This window comes from Rhamphochromis sp. 'chilingali', assembly GCF_963969265.1.
Source record: "Rhamphochromis sp. 'chilingali' genome assembly, chromosome: 1".
Taxonomy (NCBI): Eukaryota; Metazoa; Chordata; class Actinopteri; order Cichliformes; family Cichlidae; genus Rhamphochromis; species Rhamphochromis sp. 'chilingali'.
This window is the reverse complement of record NC_137929.1, coordinates 36,613,263-36,632,660: the sequence shown is the minus strand read 5'-3', so window position 1 is coordinate 36,632,660 and position 19,398 is coordinate 36,613,263. Positions and strand designations below refer to the sequence as shown.

The 19,398-nt window shown below is 44.0% G+C and overlaps 1 protein-coding gene across 1 annotated transcript in view; it reads right to left on the bottom strand.

Moving 5' to 3' along the window:
- The window catches only part of tesk1b (testis associated actin remodelling kinase 1b), a 34,156-nt gene extending 15,960 nt beyond the window's left edge, over positions 1-18,196 (bottom strand). The window contains exons 1-2 of the mRNA XM_080868816.1: positions 17,620-18,196; positions 16,193-16,762 (exon numbers count right to left, since the gene is read on the bottom strand). Of these exons, the coding sequence (XP_080724942.1) occupies positions 16,193-16,381 (189 nt within the window). The 5' untranslated portion in view covers positions 16,382-16,762; positions 17,620-18,196. The remainder of the gene's footprint in view (positions 1-16,192; positions 16,763-17,619) is intronic.
- Positions 18,197-19,398: the final 1,202 nt, after the last annotated feature.

The window sequence follows — 19,398 nt, the reverse complement described above, 5'->3', positions numbered from 1 at the left end:
TGTGTAAAGCGCTTTGGGGTCCCTAGAGACTAGTAAAGCGCTATACAAATACAGGCCATTTACCATGTGCAGCTCTCAAAAAAAATTTCCACAGTATTTCAGTCAGGTTGAGGTCTGGACTTTGGTCCGTTACAACCCTTTAATTCTTTTTCAGTCATTCTGTTGTAGATTTCCTGCCATGTCTGCAGGTCATTGTGCTGGTGCATGACCCAGTTTCTGCCACGTGTCAGACAGCTGACCTCATACTTGACTCTAGAACATTTTGGTATTCAGAGGGATTCATGGTCGACTCAGTGACTGCAAGGTCCCCAGGTCCTGTGGCTGTACAAGCCCAAATCATCATCCCTCCACTACCATGCTGACATTTGGTTTACAGCAAACATGCCAAACATGGAGCTGTGCATTACGGCCAAACATCTCCACTTTGGTCTGTCTAAAGCACATTGCTCTAGAAGTCTTCGGCTTTGTTCAAATGCATCTTTGAAAACTGAAACAATGCTGCCATGGAGAAAAGAGGCTTCCTTCTAGAAATCCTTCCAAACAGGCCATACTTTATCTTTTTAAAAACTGCACCATCATGAATTTTAACATGTGACCTGAAGCTTGCAGAATTTGAGACGTCCGTCTGAACTTGGGGTGGATTTGCTAGAATATCCACTCGCTCCTGTCCTGTGAAACACTATATTAATAAAAAGTCTTAATACAGAATAGAAGACTTCATTTGATATCTTTTTACAACTTTTTTGACATAACTCTGGACAACACGGGTCAGAAAACCAGACAAATTTAAGTATAAGGGTACAAGCGTTTACATGGCGCATGCAGACATACATGCTTCATTCTTTTGCTCAGGTTTTTAGCCGCCAACTTTAAATCTGCTCTTTTCTATCGGTCAAATCACATCAGTCGAGCCTTCAATAGCTGACAACACCAAGAAAGGTTAAAGTGATCACACATGAACACCTTTCAGTGGTAGAAATTCAACAGCATTTTTACTTTCTGGAAAGCATTGGACAGCATCAACGCGTTAACGAGCTAACCGTGCTAACACCGGCCAGCCCCACGCACGGGGCCATCCGCGGTAACTCGTTAACAGAGATTTGCTGCGTTAATGCAGTTATGGCGTTAACATCATTTTAACGAGATTAACACTGACAGCACTATGATGTGGTTTTGGGAAGTATAATTTACATATACATGCCAAACAGACTGAATCAGTGTTAAATGTTTCTAAAGCGGTCTCTAAACCCCCTTTAAACCCGCTCAGTCTGTTTGTTAGGGTTAGCAGGATGCAATTCAGTGTCTCGTGGAGTCTTATTTACATGCACAGTCTAAAACAGTGACCTTAAAGCTTGGCTATACATCAAATATCCTTTTAGCTAACAATAAAAGCTAAACCGGTAACCTTTTATCTTCATTTGTGACATAATAAATGTGAAGCGAAGGAGTGAGAGAGCGTGAGAGAGGGTCAAAGTCTGCAGTCGTGAACTAAAGTCAGAGTGACACTGGCCTGGATCTTAGCTGAGCTCTGGATCTGACTGATGATAGAAAAACCACAAAGCCTATTAGAGTACAGACTAGAGTGCAGTGAGTAATGCCACACACACACACACACACACACACACACACACTCTGAGGCCGACTCTCATCGACTGGCTGCTGTGTCTCTTCTTAAAAAGGTCGCTCGAGGACTCCAGACTGCAAGCGCTGCACGCATGCATGGGTGCACACATGTAAGACTCGCACACGGACACAACTGCACTTGTGAACAGTCGCTTACTTCCTGTTGCAGAATAAAAAGGAAGGCTGAGCAGCACAAGTGTAGAGGGTAGAAGTGCAGGACTAATCTCCACTTCTCTTTATACATCTGCTGCACTTAGAGGCTGATGCAGACTCATGTGGGCTGGAAGATGGAGCCTTGAAGCTGATTAAAGGTTACTTTATACTTAAAAAGCCTCTTTGTGCACACATTAGCACCAATTTCTCTTGGAAAGCAGCCTGCATGGCTGTGGATTCACATCACACTTGTCTAGGTTTCTCTGCCTTCACACACTTAGACGATATCTTTTTTTTTTTTTTGACACTCTGCTGTGTAATCCTGTGATTAACGGGCAGCCACACACAGACACACACTGACTCGCACAGGCAGGTTACATTGCAAACATGCACCAACTGCTGAGACAGCAGTGGTTGGAACTGCAGCCCTGTTCGACCTGTCAAATTTTGTCCTGACAGTTTAAGCTCCCAAACAAACAACCTCTCACTCATCATCACAGAGTCAGCCTGACTCAGCATGGAGCTCAAGTGCAAACCTTTCTTACGTGTGCAGTTTGGTTTTTTTGGCCATCTGAAAAGCTGAACTCTGTAAGGCTAACGGCGTATGCGTGGTGTTTTTCATTCCAAGCACTTTGATGGTCATCTCCAAGGACTCACCACTGGAATGTCCATGCCTACATAGAGAGATTATCCATGATATGAACCAATTACACACATACACACACAAAAAAAGACTTCTGCTCACATGCATGTGCCCAGCCACACCCTAACGCTCGCCTTCAAACACACAGAGCCTTGTAAAGTGCTGCTGTCAGCAGAGGAAAGGTCACTGGCATTTTTTGCCGTCTCGCTCAGTAGAGCCAACGTGCAGCAGCGTCTGTCATTAGCCAGCAGCCCGATGAGGCAGACTGATGCACAGCGAGGGAGGGAAGGACGTGCCAGAGATGCAGATGGACAACGCACTGGAAGGAAAGACTGGTTTGAAAAGAGCATATGTAAACCGTACTATGAGAAAAACTACACATTTGTTGCAGCCTCAGAGAGACCAGACCTGTAGTTTAACCTGACAGATGGTCGTTTCTGCAGTGCTGCGGTACTGCCAGGCTTCTTACGGTTAATGCAGCAAGCTGCAGCCAGGGTTTAATCCAAGCGCAAGGTACCCTCAGCCCGCGAACTGCTGTAAGGAGTCTCAATGCCAAAACACGGCAGTTGTTTTGGCATTTGCGATTAATATTTTTTAATATTAATGAATCCATTTCTAATGTTAGCTAGAGCTGCTAACTGACTTTGAGGCAAAGTGGATGAGAGGGAAAATTAACCAAAAAAAAATAAAAAATCATTTTGTTTATGTTGGCACGAAGAATATAATACACTGAAAAATGCAGTCACTGCTACTATTACTACCACCTATTTAACAAATCGGTTTCACCACAAACAAGTGAACCTTAAGGATTTTGGACTATAAACATAAATGAAACAAACATAAATGTTTTTGGTAAAGTGTAAAATGCAGATTACATTTTATGATATGTAAACACAATTTTTCCTGAATATCAAAGAAGCTTCACTAACATTTAAGCTGATGTTCATTTCATGTAATGCTATGTTTTGTGGTGTGTTTTGTGTGATTTCACCTTGTAGCGGCGACTAGAAAATCTGTGCTGAACAGATCACACACTGCTGCAGAGGGTGGAGTGTGGCTGGCTGTAACCACACACACACACACACACACACACACACACACACACACACACACACACACACACCCTGACCTTTGCCTCCAGACATGGGGTCAACTCCAAAGGCCTTGAGGATTTCATGGTTACTTCAGCTTCCCACCAGCAGTAGCCCGTCTCTGGCTACTTTAATGAAAAGTAAATCAGCCTTCAAACCACATCAGAAAGTGGAAATACAAGGAGACTGGACTAAAATGCGTTTCTTGTAGTATACAGCAAAACAAATGTGGCAAATCTCCTCACAGTACTGGCTTGTAGATGCATATGAAAGAAAAACATCCCTTTCAAAAAAAGTAATAATCATCATCATCATCACTAAATGTGCTTCCTACACAGTATTTTAACAAAAGGAAAGCAACATTTATCTCACAATCAGCATTTCAAGACATTTTTAACAAAGGAAGCAACACATCAACCAAACTGACACGTGAGGTTTACGCTGAAGTGTGAAGAGACCAAGCAAAGTCCCGAGGGGGGGAAGTAAACTTGTGTTTGATGGATAAAATTACTTCTGCAAAACAACTCAAGGCTTAAGCTGCTGCCTGAGGCACTGCTCTCAGTTATAGCGTGAAGAAGCTTACAGACTGCGTTTCAATAAGAACGCACGCGTGGAAACGACCGAGACGAGGCACCCAGCCAAGCGCTGGTCCATCAGTGAACGAGCAGGGAGGTCCCACTCTGCGCGGTCAGGTCAGGTTCAGAAACACAACCTGATCCAGGAGGCGTGCAGTCCACGAGCTGTCACAAAACCGATCACTGTCTGTTGCACAACAACAACACTGAGCCGGCCACGCCTCCTCACACACAGGCCAAAACAAAGAGGGGTCATTTAAGTTCACGCATGCAGCAACACACTGTCATCATCGCTGACCCCAGAGAGGCTGCTAAAGCAGACAGAGGAACATGAGGACCAGGTCTGGATCGACTGGATTAATACATGCATGAGACATGACTGATATTTTATTTTATTTATTTATTTATTTATTTATTTATTTATTTATTTATTTATTTATTTATTTTTTAACTAAGGTCATCGAGTGTCTGATTATTTCTAGAAAAATTACTTCCTTCACTGATACATGGACATACAAGATGTTATACAGCTGTAGTGATAGCTTCTAGAGTCCATATTAAATACAATATAAGTAACACCTCATCAAATCCATGCGCATAAATGACAACACCAACTTTTTAAAAATTATTACCTAACAACCCCCGCCTCCCCAAGACTGGATCTACCTGGGAGCTGTGCTGGAGTCTAGTAAGAAAGACAGACCTGGGTCCTTGCCGTGTTAACCTTCTTAAATGCAAGGAAATCATCCGGAGGCCTAATTTTTAAGTGAATTTCAAAATAAAAGACCAAAAGAAACAAAGTCCAAGGTGGAAATTCATTCAGGTACACTTTGGAAAGTGTTATTTGTAATTACCTGACTATTACTTGTCCTTAATTTCAGATTTTTAGGGGAATTTATGTTTTTATCAAATATAGTGAGGACATATTTCCGCTGGATTTGGAAGTGGCAGATTTTGGAGGAAGATATATGTATGAAACACAAACAGCCAATAAATTACCATGTGTGGCTTTAATACTGCAAGTAGTGAGAGAGAGTACATCTTGTTTTCTTGAGGTGACTCCTTAATGGAACAGTGAACTGAGCCACCGTCACTGGCGACACAAATACTGAACCACTTGTTTACCTTCTTACAGGGGAGTTGCTCTCCTTGAGGTTTAGCTAAGACTACAGCCCCACCAACAAGTGGACGGGAGGAAACGCTCATTGTGCACCAACGTAAACACACAAAGTGTCTCCTGATATAAATCTATTGGTAACCACGAGAGGGGGTGAAAAAGGGAAAAAAAAAAAAAAAAAAAAAAAAAGGGACCTGAAAACATAAGTGTTGGGCAACTCTTGCCCAACTACCTATTTTAATCCACAGTCAAGTTGAAAAATTGCATTCAATAAACACAGCGGTTTAAATGAAGACGTGAAACACCACACGCTCAGCACTTTCGAGTTTGTGTGGCCGTGCAGAATATAAACAAAGATAAATATTTGTGCAGCGAGCTGCAGCAAAGCAGGCCCCGACTGGAATGACAGAGGAAGGGAATAATGAGGGAAAAGTGCCACACTAAAAGCAATCATTTTCAAGTCTGCACTGGCTCTCCCATACCAACACCACCATCCAACAGTAACACAAGCACATACACCCAGCCCGCCTCCTAATCCCAAACACTGAAAATGATCACAGGCACACAGGAGACAGCTGATGATGGATCGTGGTTTGTGTGTATGCAACACAGGAGATCTGTTTTTTTTCTCCTCCTTTGTTGTCGTTTTAGATTTCCAGAGCTGAAATCGTTCCAGCCACCGGGATTTACTAAGAACCGATTACATCCTGACACGTCCTACTGGGAGATTCCCAGATTTGCTGGTTACAAAAATGTTTTATTTCCCTCTCCCCCATGCCATTTCAGGAAGTGTAAGACCAATACGATGGAAGAAAAGATTTTGTTTTCTGCAAGAAAGTCGTTTTTTCTAATATAAATCGACCTGGGTAATAAATCCATAAAGCAACTGCCAAATCTATAAAATGTTAGAAAGAAGAGGAAAACATTCCTGCCACCATCACAGAAATCCCAACATTGAGTAACAGGTACATCGGGGGTATTTCTTCAGTAATTAGAGGATCCACTGAAAGTTAAGCTCAGCTAATCCAATAAAAACCGAATGAGTGAGAGGCAGAGTAGAAATGTTATGAAAATGCAAACATAAACGAGTACAGTACTGTGCAAAACTCTTTGGAAAACCGTCACTTCTTTACATTTTACATGGACAGTGAGACATATTTGCAAGCACACACACAGAAAGAGGCTATATACAGTGGGGCAAAAAAGTATTTAGTCAGCCACCGATTGTGCAAGTTCCCCCACTTAAAATGATGACAGAGGTCAGTAATTTGCACCAGAGGTACACTTCAACTGTGAGAGACAGAATGTGAAAAAAAAAAAAAAATCCATGAATCCACATGGTAGGATTTGTAAAGAATTTATTCGTAAATCAGGGTGGAAAATAAGTATTTGGTCACCTCAAACAAGGAAAATCTCTGGCTCTCACAGACCTGTAACGTCTTCTGTAAGAAGCTTTTCTGTCCCCCACTCGTTACCTGTATGAATGGCACCTGTTTGAACTCATCATCTGTATAAAAGACACCTGTCCACAGCCTCAAACAGTCAGACTCCAAACTCCGCCATGGCCAAGACCAAAGAGCTTTCGAAGGACACCAGGAAAAGTATTGTAGACCTGCACCAGACTGGGAAGAGTGAATCTACAATAGGCAAGCAGCTTGGTGTGAAAAAATCAACTGTGGGAGCAATCATCAGAAAATGGAAGACATACAAGACCACTGATAATCTCCCTCCATCTGGGGCTCCACGCAAGATCTCATCCCGTGGGGTCAAAATGATCATGAGAACGGTGAGCAAAGATCCCAGAACCACACGGGGGGACCTGGTGAATGACCTGCAGAGAGCTGGGACCAAAGTAACAAAGGTCACCATCAGTAACACACTACAACGGCAGGGAATCAAATCCCGCAGTGCCAGACGTGTTCCGCTGCTGAAGCCAGTGCATGTCCAGGCCCGTCTGAAGTTTGCCAGAGAGCACATGGATGATACAGCAGAGGATTGGGAGAATGTCATGTGGTCAGATGAAACCAAAGTAGAACTTTTTGGTATAAACTCAACTCGTCGTGTTTGGAGGACGAAGAATACTGAGTTGCATCCCAAGAACACCATACCTACTGTGAAGCATGGGGGTGGAAACATCATGCTATGGGGCTGTTTTTCTGCCAAGGGGACAGGACGACTGATCCGTGTTAAGGACAGAATGAATGGGGCCATGTATCGTGAGATTTTGAGCCAAAACCTCCTTCCATCAGTGAGAACTTTGAAGATGAAACGAGGCTGGGTCTTCCAACATGACAATGATCCAAAACACACCGCCCGGGCAACAAAGGAGTGGCTCCGTAAGAAGCATTTGAAAGTCCTGGAGTGGCCTAGCCAGTCTCCAGACCTCAACCCCATAGAAAATCTGTGGCGGGAGTTGAAAGTCCGTGTTGCTCGGCGACAGCCCCAAAACATCACTGCTCTCGAGAAGATCTGCATGGAGGAATGGGCCAAAATACCAGCTACTGTGTGTGCAAACCTGGTAAAGACCTATAGTAAACGTTTGACCTCTGTTATTGCCAACAAAGGTTATGTTACAAAGTATTGAGTTGTATTTTTGTTATTGACCAAATACTTATTTTCCACCTTAATTTACGAATAAATTCTTTACAAATCCTACCATGTGGATTCATGGATTTTTTTTCACATTCTGTCTCTCACAGTTGAAGTGTACCTCTGGTGCAAATTACTGACCTCTGTCATCATTTTAGGTGGGGGAACTTGCACAATCGGTGGCTGCCTAAATACTTTTTTGCCCCACTGTAAGACTTGCAACCATTTCTGATGAGGTTTCAGTGAACAGTACATGGGTCGACTGAAGGGCCAGATGCATCAGTCAGGTCCTGTGCTGGATTTTTCCCACTTTAAGGACTTTCAGATATCGTTAATCTACTGTAGATGTTTTTTCCCCAGTCCTGACACATCTTTTGTCCTCTACTTGCCCAGTTTTCCTCAATTTTTTAACACACACACACACACACACACACACACACACACTAGATTCAACTAATGAAATTGGAACAAGTTCTGTGTTTTTGTGACAGGCTGCCAGTAACAAAGTGCCAAAAGACATAACTTCAGTCTCATTGTTTACCATGCTGTTTGTTATATGCAGACGATACAAGCTCATTTATCGAGTTAGGCATCTTTATGTACCTAAATGATTCACAGGTCAATGTTAAGTGGCTTAAATAAAATAATCCTGAAATTGAATAAAAATACAACCTACCTACAAAGCATACTCTATTAAGGAATATTTAAGGAAGAAACTTTATTAGCTAGCACGTTTATTTGCTAAATATAATGTACATATAACCCGCAAACTAAACAAAATTAATTTCAGGTCTACAAATAGTGGATAAATGACAGCTTGTTAACTATAGCGGGTGGGCTGAAAATAATCTAGCTCTATGTTAAACCTGATTTAAAATGTTCAAATATCAAAGCCCTTATTACAATTTTTTTTTAAGAAAAAAAAATCCCTACATTTAAGAAAGCAGGAAACAGTCTAATTGCTAGAAGCCAAATATAGCTGATGATAGTGAATTTTTGCCTAGCAACAGGTCTTGATGGCAGATATAAACTTGATAAACACTCAAACAGCAGCAGCACAGCAGCGTTTGACAAACCATTTCCTTCATCTTACCAACTCGTCACATACAGCTGACCGACACACTTCAATCACAGGGACAACACTCCTAAATCCCACTTCTTATCCACTTACTCTCCATGAGCTTGTTATCTTACATCAGGTTTAGGCAGAGTCCAAAACAAATGCACACACAGCCTCCAGTCGGGCTAATCACAGCATGTATGATAATTACCAGGAAGACTGGCTTTCTTACAGTGAGGAGTTTCATGGAAATTCAGTGTTTGTGAGAAAACTGGCAGTGATGCTGAAGCTCAATTACCAAAAGAATAAAGCAATCAGGAAATGGGGAATTATATCACGTACAGCATGTTTGTTAAATATAACACTAAGATAACAGGCTGCTTGTAGTAATGAGCAGAAAGACTGGAACGCACTGGTGAAACTACTACAACTGCTACACTGAAAGATAACATCTGGGCTCTGACCTTATTAAGCTCAGCTCAGTCAGGAGCACAGTAAGTGAAAAATAAGACTGCTAGTGGTCCATCTGCAGTAATTTTATAATTGCTGGTATGGCTCCGTTCTGGGAACTCGATACACATACTTGGAAAACTGGAGACAGGGCGCACAGCAGGGCAGGCATCAGTAACAGGACACTGATTAAATCAGAAACAGCATGAAAAGGAGAAGCCAGAAGGGAGGTGGGTTGCAAAGAGGCTTGCAAATGCACAGCAGTTGTTAGCAGCTTAAATTTTGCTTTATATAATTTACAAATTAGGCAGTCATGTATTTATAGACAGGTCAAAAATAATGAGATTAAATCATTTTAGCTATACCTGGAGGAAGAACTATGGATGAGTACAGATAAAACTTTGACAGCAGCACATCTGCCTATTCTACTTAAAGGTTCGATTATTCACCAGCTACTTTATGTGATCGAATTTCTGTGTGGGAAAGAAAAGTTTTCAGCATCAACTACCAACTGATTAACAGAGCAGAGCGGCAGAGAATAAAACTGCATGTGGAGGTGTGCAATGGCATGAGACTGACATCACAGTTTAGCTATGCACAAAAAAAAAAAAAAACAAACAAACACAAAAACCCCACACACATACCAGCACTGATAATAGATACTCTGATAAGCTTTGAGGTATACAAGTCCAATGAATTGAAGGATCTGGAACCAGCTTAATTCCCATATCTAGGTGGCAAATGTTACCTTTACCCAGCCAACTATCAGTTCATGTTTTACATTTATAACTGAAAGAACAAGACGTGATAGAGCCCTCACACATTAAGAGCGAGGTGTGCTGCAGCTCAGGTGTGACTGCAGTCACGTGACGTCTTCAGCCCGGGATCCGGTTCCTCGTCACTTCCTGTGTGCAACAACTTCCAGAGCCACAGTGAGCTGAATTCGATGTGTGGAACCCACATGGAAACTTTCATATACAGTCAGTGATCTGTGAATTCGGTTGTGCCACGAATGTGACGTAATATCACCAGCCTCAGACTCCTCAAGCACTTGAGGTTTGTGATGGACTGGACACACACACACACACACACACACACACACACACACGAGATATAACAATTTCATGTCCTGTCTGAACAGACAAAACATCAAATGATACACCAAAGTTGCCTTTGCAGAGTGGGATTTTCTGTGGACGCTGAGATTTCCATGTCTCATGTAAATGATGGAGAAAGTCCAAATGAGAACCAAATCTTCTACGTGTGCTTGTTCTTGGACGTCTAACGTTCTCTGCGTTCACAAACATGCCATCTATTATCAGGAGAGAAACAGCCGGAGCGTGACGCAGTAATATGAAGTAAAACAATAATCCAATTAGAAATTGATCCAATTTGTTTGCTCAACTCCCTGCAGCCCTGAGAAAGGGACAGAATAAATAACCACATCCTACAGTTAACTGAACCTTTGGCTTATGATGCAGTTTAATTGTGAATGGGCGCTTTATTGCTTTCGAGCCTCTGGGTTATCAGGCTGATGAATTAGGAGTATTGCACAAGTGCAAAAGCTGGCACTTACAGACAGACACGTCCAGAACTTTGCTTTGAACAATATTAAAAAGACAAATTACAGCACCTGGAGGATTTGTCTTAACATGTGCACTCCTTTTTTTCTTCTTCTTTTTTTTTTTTTCTTTTTTTTTTTAAATCGCCCTGCCCTCTATTCCCCCCCGACCCCTCCCAGATTGCACAATTTCACTCTGGAGATGTGAATGGCTGCCCGTTTGTGCTGCTGCGAGTCACCATTGATCTGAAGCACAACAGCAGCACACACATGGCAGGAGGCCAGGAGGCCTTTGTGAGTAAGTGCAGGAGCATCCATTTCAAAGCGTGGCCCATACACACTTTCAGTTTAGTAAAGTTTCATAAACAAAACATCAGGTAGGGGGATTTTTCTGCAGAACAGTTGGGCCTTCTTCCTCCGGGCTAAACCCGGACACAGGAGCGACTATTCGGTCAGCACACTTTATAAATATGACTGATAGCTGTGGTAACAATTTTGCATTTATATAGCACTATCAAAGAGCACACTCATCCAGACTCAATTGGCAACTTAACAAGCCTGCAGTGAGCACAGTGACATTTGCATGCTCATTGGCCATTCAAAGGGCAAAGCTGAGGGAGTGGCTTCAAGAAGCCGAGTGGCCTCAAGAACATTTTCCTTGAGAACGAGAACAGCACAAAGAGTGAAGTCCGAACACAAAAAGCCTCGTTTAGTGAAGGTCGACCTGAGCCGGACTTCTTTTAAACTGAAGCACTCAAAAGCAAGAATTAGATATTTTTACTTAATCGTGTTTTGTATAATGAGTCAACTTCTTGTGAAAAAAACATTCTTATTTCACAAATGAATGCACAAATGATCATCAGGACTTCCCCCTTCTGGAAATCCGCTGGCCCGAGCAGAGCGCACAGGAGACGGCGTAGATGCTGCACAGTCATCACTTTTCCTTAAACTTTGTACCAAGGAACGGACGTGATAAAGGGCACCTGATGCCTGAGTCATTTGTGATCGCTCGTGCACGCCAACTGGGTTACGCGTGTAGATAAGTCCAGGCCTCCAAAGCCTGTGTGAAAACGGCATTAGACTCCACAGCCCAGCCAATTAATTTTTTAACCTTTAAAATGTTAGAAGTAGAGACCAACTTTTTAGAAATATTTGAAATAATGTCCCGTTTTGACATGAAAACCTTTGCTGCTTTTCTTTGCCTTACATGAAACTGATCATTTTGTGTTTTTTACCCCTTTCATTTTCATGATTTGCCACAATAAGCATGTGCCACCATTTCTGACAAACGCCTGTTCAACAGTATGATCGATGATGGAAATAATTACTGTACTCAGCATCTTATGCACCCACTCCATGTGATTTCATATCACGAGTTTAGTTGTGCAACAATCTGCAGGAGGACCAAATTCATCCTCTACAGTCCCACTAATGCTTTTAAAGACAAGATCATCACACTGAAAACAACTGGAGCTGTTTACAGCCAGCTGTTAACCTGTGAGTTACCACAGATCCAAAGATCAGACACATTACCTCATCTGGGTGTTTGGCAAGTCAAAATGAAGGAGCTCAAAATAATCTCTTAACAAGAACTAGTCATTACTGTAGACAGATTTACCTTTAAGGAGTGTTTATTTTATAGGCACTGACGTCAGTATTGAACAGCAGAGCTCGCAATCCTTTGATAAACTATTTACCAAATTAAATCACATTGTCCCTTTCTAATATTTTAGATTTTTGAAGTCAAACACATCAACTGATAATTAAGAAATTCTTCAGCCAGGCAGTGATTTACTGTAGGGCAGGTTAACATACAAGTGTTTCTATTTCTATACATACACACAGAAAGCCTGACCAGCCACACACAGACACTTGTGACAGGAGTGATATGGAGGAAATCCACACCTGCAACTTAAATGCAACTATGAATACTCTAAAGCTTTAGTCCAGGCTGGTACATACAGCCTATGAAGCATTGCTGCTAGAAGTGTGGCGATCGTATACGAGCAGAGCACACGATAAGAGCTGCACCCAAATTATTTCCACCAGCAACCTCACTGACACCGACATTTGTACGACCACTTAAAAGGTTAAACAAAGTCCAACGCACTAACCCGGAGTTCATTTCCTTCTACCAACATAAAACCAAATTAAATAAAACTTGAACAGTTTATTAAAAAAATATACAGAAGCTATAACCCCAGAGGAATGCCTTCGTCACCTATAGAGTGAATAGTGTCTAACGATTATTTTTTGCACAGTAAATTCAATTTAAAGACGCAGATTTATTGCAAAAGCCTGTCGAATCACATGCGAGTGTGATGTAGGGTGTGAAAAAACACACCATTATAAAATACTACAGCTGGATCGTTTAACTTGACAACTGCGCTGCCTGAGAATTTTGGGGGTTTAGGTTTTAGCAGTACTTCGGTTAATTCCAAGTCTGTATGAAAGAAGAAACAGACTAAACGGCAAACACCTTTCATCAGAACGCTTAAGAGAGCAGGTAGTCAACTTAATGATTAGAAATGAGGCCGTTTTGCCTTCATTAAACAACGAAACCTACTTAAATTATTGTTCCAACTTTGATCCTATTAGATTCTTAAAAAAAACAAAACAAAAAAAAAAAAAAAAAACACCCCACCCCTGGCATCGTTGCCCACCTCTCAATTTTAAATACACGTAGACATTGAGGGCTAGCAGGAGGGACCATGCGCTTACCTGCTGCTCCATGGCAGGTAGCTCCATGCCCTCCTGGGTTTTAAATGCACCTTAGAACACACATGCATCAACACTACAATGAGCGGGTGGAGGGAGGTTTGGAGTCTTCTCTCACCCCCGTTCTCTGCGACCTGCTGGAGCAGGGGGGCTAGGAGGAGGAGTTGGCCGTCCGACTGCGGTCTGGAGTGTGGAGCCTTCCTGCTGCTGCGGAGTCGGGGCGGTCTGCCTCCCCCCACCGCAGGGAAAAGGGAAACACCACCTGGGTCTGGGTGCAGTTCCCCCCTCCAGGGGCGAGGGCACCTAGACCCGGTTTGTAGAGTACGCTTGGGGAGTGTGATCGTGTGTACAACGTCTCTTTATGTCTGTCTCCACGTTGGTTGAGTGTGGAGTAAGTGCATATGAGAGCATGAGGGGGGGAATGGATGTTTGTATCTGTGTGTGCCTGTATGTCTGTGTCTATATGTCAGGTTGGGTGTCAGGCGCCACCTCTCTGGGGACATCTCAGGCCCTCCAAGGTTTGGAGGCCTATCTCCCCCTACCACCACTTCCCCTGCCAGTGGCGGACCCCCTCAGACATCGGTGCGTTGGTGGTTCTTTGTGTCCGGGGATGGGCGTCCAGGTACACACCGGCTCACTCCTTGGCGGCCGCTTATCGGGGCCTGGAGCCTGGGGCTCGCTCGGGCCACTTCGGAGGTGGGGTGCCCCCGGCCTCTCGGCCTGGGGCTCGGTCACTCAGGCGCAGCTGGCTGCCGGCGGAGCTCACGGGCGCGTCACTGCAACTCCCCCTGGCTTCTGCTCCGCGGCTGCTGGGCGAGCCCTCATCTGGGACTCTCCTCAGCTCTTTCTGGGACAGTGGCGCGGCTGCCCCTCTGTTGGTCTTCCTTGGTCTCTTGTGTTCTGGGGGCCTCTGGATGTCTGGAGTTTTGATCTCCTCCACACCTGCTTCACGCCCTGGAGGACGGGGCTGTGGCCCCCCCACACCCTCTAGCAGATTATTACATGAAGGAACCTTTTAAAAAAACAAAAAACAAGTGCGTCCATGCTCACAGGTGTACACACGGGTGATCACACCCACAAACTACACCCTTTTTGGCTCCTACCTCAAAGCACACTGTGTTCTGTTGATCTTATGTGCTGCACAATAATGTTTAACATTTAGTATTTACTGTCATATTCCCATATATCATTGTGATGTTGTTTATTCTATTACTCTTGTTCTCTTCTGCTTGCTTTCTTTTTTCTTTCTCAACAGGTGATCCAGGTGATTGATATATGCATTTTTTTTTCTCTGCCCGTTCTGTTGGTTTTTGTCTTTTGCCCTTCTCCCCCGTCCCTCTTCTCAGCTGTTTCTCTTTCCCTCTTTCTTTCTCCCCTTCTTTCCCCCAGTCAAGTCTGTCCCGTATTCAGTAAGTGAAAATAAAATAAACAATAAAAGGTGAATCAAATGGACCATTACGGCAAGGCTGGGATGGTCAGTTTGGTAAAGTAAATCCGTTGGGCATCTTTCTTTGCCTTTAGACAACAATTCTGATGGCAAAAGAGCCAAACGGGACAGGCCAAAAAAAAGAAAAAAAAAGAAAAAAAAAAAAGAAGAAGAAGCTTGAACTGTTCATTTATACCAAATGCTGCTGCAGTCACCTGCACTGCTGCTCAGCGAATAAATACAGAGCTGCAACCATTAGCTCATTAATCTGCAGCAAAAAAACATCAGCTTTATCAACAGTGACAACAAGTGCTCCCATAAAGCCCCAGTATGCTCTAGATTAAACCCCCTAATCCTCATAATCTTTGAATCAAGCCTAATAAAGTCTTAGGTCGCGCCACACCCACCTGCCAATTCAACTACACACCTGTAACATTTCATAACTGAGCTGTGGACAGTTGTGACACCATTATGCTGACAAAATCTCCTCAGACAAAGACAAACACCTGCTAAAACACCTTGCTGGGAGCTCCTGGTGCAGCTAGACAACCGTGATGAAACAGACTCGAGAGATTAAAGCTATACCTGCTACGCTGCATTAAGGTTCTTCGCAGCCAGCTCCTCCTGGAGTGATCTCTTTCACGCCATCACACCCTGGCAACTCAGAGCCATCATTAATGAGGCGTACCTCAGAATTAGGCTCGACGCAACTGAAAAGGCAGCGTGACAAAAGGGGATGAAGGCCACTGGTGCAAGCAGAGTCAGGAGTAGGGTCACCTTACAGGTGTACATGATCTACCTGCACTGACCATATCCCCTTACACACGGGGTTGGGAGGCAAAAACAAAACACTGCGTCCATCTTTCACCAACTAATGGGTCACTGCAAACAGGTGTGGACACCATGATGCCATCCATCAAAAAAAAAGAAAAAGAAAAATGCATCATCAGCTTCCTCAGCAGTTATTCAGCACCATCAAGAAACTTGACAGGAAGTCAACAACTCATTCTGGGGCGTCAGGAAGTACATCTATTTGCAGTCTTAAAATACTGAAAGTTTAGAGGCTCCACTCAGAGCAGGATGTGCACGTTAAACTTCGAGCTTGTCACAAACGAGACTCAAAATCAGCTCGTGGAAGTTAAGTGAAAACTTGTCCCGTCCCCCCGTTTAGACCCCGTTTTCTCACCTTGAACACCTCAGAGAAGAACCCTGCGCCGATCTTCTCGCGGCTGAAGTCATCCAGGCGGGCCAGGGTAGACACGGCGCTGCGCAGGGCCCGGTATGAGGACGGTCTAATCCGGTTGGTTCCATGGACGTGGTGCATGGGCGGCTCAGCCTCTCCCTCCTGCTCATGCACGATCCTTTCCGTCTCCATCTCCGTCTCGGACGGCCCGGGAGGAGGAGGCGGACTTGGGACGTGTGCGTAGTTTAAAATCCAGCCCGACTACTGTTTACATTTCCCATGTCCGCTAGAAGGCCACAGCGCACGGCTCTCAGGAGAGCAGGAACGATAAACCAAATGTTGCAGCTGCGGTCTGAAACCAGTCAAGCCCAGTCCCTCAGATTCTTGCACACGTCCGGAACGAGCTCGTCTCAGTGCGTCCTCAAGCAGCTACACAGCTGCAGGGGTGCATCCTGCAGAGTCGGTGCGCAGTTTGGGGGTGAAGTCCCTCATGCCGTGCTCTCTCTCTAAACTGCGCAGGCTGCTGCTGCTGCTGAGCGGCGTCTCTCTCAATTTCCTCCAAGTCTGCTCCTCCTGCAGCAAAGGAAAAAAAGAAAAAGAAAGGAGGACGGGGCTCCACTTTCTACTTCCACCAATTGAATCCCAGGCTTCCAGTGCGCGCAGACCTGCCTCACTCGAGCTCCAGCCTATTGAAACTAAAGAGGGAGAGCGGAGCGTGCACAGGGGCGTTAATTCAATAAATCATAAAGTGTGCGCGTCTGATGCGATCAGTCTGTAAATAAAACTCCTGCTGCTTGTGCTGAGGGGGACAATACTTTAATTACAGCTGTGACGAATCATCGTATATGTCACAAAAATAAAACAAGACGATTTTGGAAAAGCGTGGCTGGGTTTAACTGCGACTCTTACATTACCCATTGAAATATGATGTGCACTCGTGAAGTCTGTAGAATGGATTTCCACGATGGAGTCTAAATATCTTTTCTTTTTCTCATTCCTGGGGTAGTCTGCCATGTCCTGCTCTCTGATAACATCGCAGAACGCAGACATATCAGCCCTGGCTGCCGCTGCTTGCACTTTGCACACACACAGTCGCTTTTTACAGCTGATTCAGCCGGCATTTACAGCTCTAATGGTCCCACGGTCACGCCGAAAGGGTAGGGGGGGGGGGTCGTTTCTCAGCAATCCTCAGACAGCGCGTGTGTGCCTCCGGTGCTGATGCTCCGCAAAAACCCGGAGCATTGCTCACTGCGGATTCTAAATTATGGATGCTAAAGGTGAGCTGAGTTTGACACGAGCGCACGCACGCACGCACACATGGTCATCAGACTCATGGTTCAAACAGAAATACGCTGACGCATAAAAAGAAGCTGCACTGAAACAGAGCGGAGACGTGCTTCACCGCAAAGCAGGAGGAGGGTCTGACTTACCTGGCCTTCTCTGAAAAACACAACCTCGACATGCGCCGGACGGCCCGGTGTCCTCTGCCGAGCTCCGAGCCAGCACCACCAGCGGCGTCCGGTTACCGAGAGCTTTAGTTTACCAATTAAGCCTCCTGGAGCCGCGGGTACGGACTCGGTGCTTGTTTCGTTTCACGTCACCGCTGCCGATCTGTGCCTCCCTCGTTGCGGTGTTGGCTGCTAGAAGGGAGAGGAGCGGTGACTTTTGCCGTGCTTTATTGGAGGCTGCTGAGCGGGGCGGGCACACACGTGATCACCGCAAAAATGCACCTGTGGGGGCGCCTGAAGTGCCCCAGGTCGTGCTGCTGCGTGCATGCGCTTAGTGTCTGGAGAAGATGAGGAGTCCGTTTGTGCGGAAACCCTGAGCTGTATATTAGACACGATCTTTATTATGATTCCTTTCTAACAGATCAGCAAGACATTTCAGTGGCAATAAACACGAGCTGCCTCATCCAAAGTCTGGATGCTTTTCACTGACTGGGGCTGTTTGTAATTACCCAGGAGACCCCTGCGGCAGAGAAACATGGCTGCTGGGCCCCGATAACCATCCACTGCCTCCCATTACTGCACACGTGTCAGCCTTATAATATACTATATATATATATATATATATATATATATATATATATATATATATATATATATATATATATAATGCAGGGGTGTCAAACATTAGGTTCTGGGGCTACAGTTGGCCCAGCAAAGACTCCAATCAGGTCCACTAAAAGGCTGGAAAATGTGATTGGCTTTTATTTTTGGACATTTAACTGTATTTTCATCAGTTTTAAGCCTTTTCTGCTGATTGCTCCCACATAGCTATTCACGCTGAACCAAAAAGGAATTAAGTAACAGATAAACATAAATAAAAAATTCTGTGAATCAACAAAACATGTATGTCTTATAAATACAAGACAGGGTGCATAATGAGCTAGGAGGATTTTCTCTGTCATTTTCTATAATTTTACACATCTTTACATAGAAATCTTGAGACGTGGTGTTGAAATTACAGTTTTTTCTCTTATGTTAAGACATTTATGGTTTAATGTGTCCTAAAACATTTTTACACTGGTTTAAATACTCAGGGTAGCATCATAATGAGGCTCACGTGCATAGAAAAAAAGCCCTTTAATGGCTCATTGAATGTTCTGTGCGTTTATGCAGCTGCAAACATGTTTTTCACCTACAGAGTAGGTTAATTCATATCAGCAAACAACTTTAGTCAAACTGAGTACAAACCAAATCAACCCCGGTGATGTAAAGTAAAACAAATAGCTGAATAAATAAATGTCCCTGTTTTAAGATGAGATTCAGTCATGAAATTATTTTGATGTTCATTACAGGCAACTGTGAATCCTGCCTGGGGGCACCTGAAGGTTCTGGATGCCAGAGAGGCATTAAAAAAAAGCCCATCATACGGCGTGGAGCCATCTCACACCTCACAGCCACATACTTCGGGTGGCGACACATCGTTATCACATACAGCTGGAGGCTAGTGGCTCTCTTCCTTATGAGCTCTATCCTGAAAGCAGGGGAAATAAAAAATAAAACACTGAAGTCACATTATAATAAAACATGTCATTTATTATTCAGTCCTGCTGATCACTTATTCATCACAACAACTGTTGATTTGCTGTGAGTCCAGGCTGGGCTTCACTGAGCATGCTGTGGGGATTATGTGTAAGCATTCATGCATGTGTGTGTGTGAGAGAGAGAGATGGGGGATTATTCTGACCCCCGCTGACCTCCCTG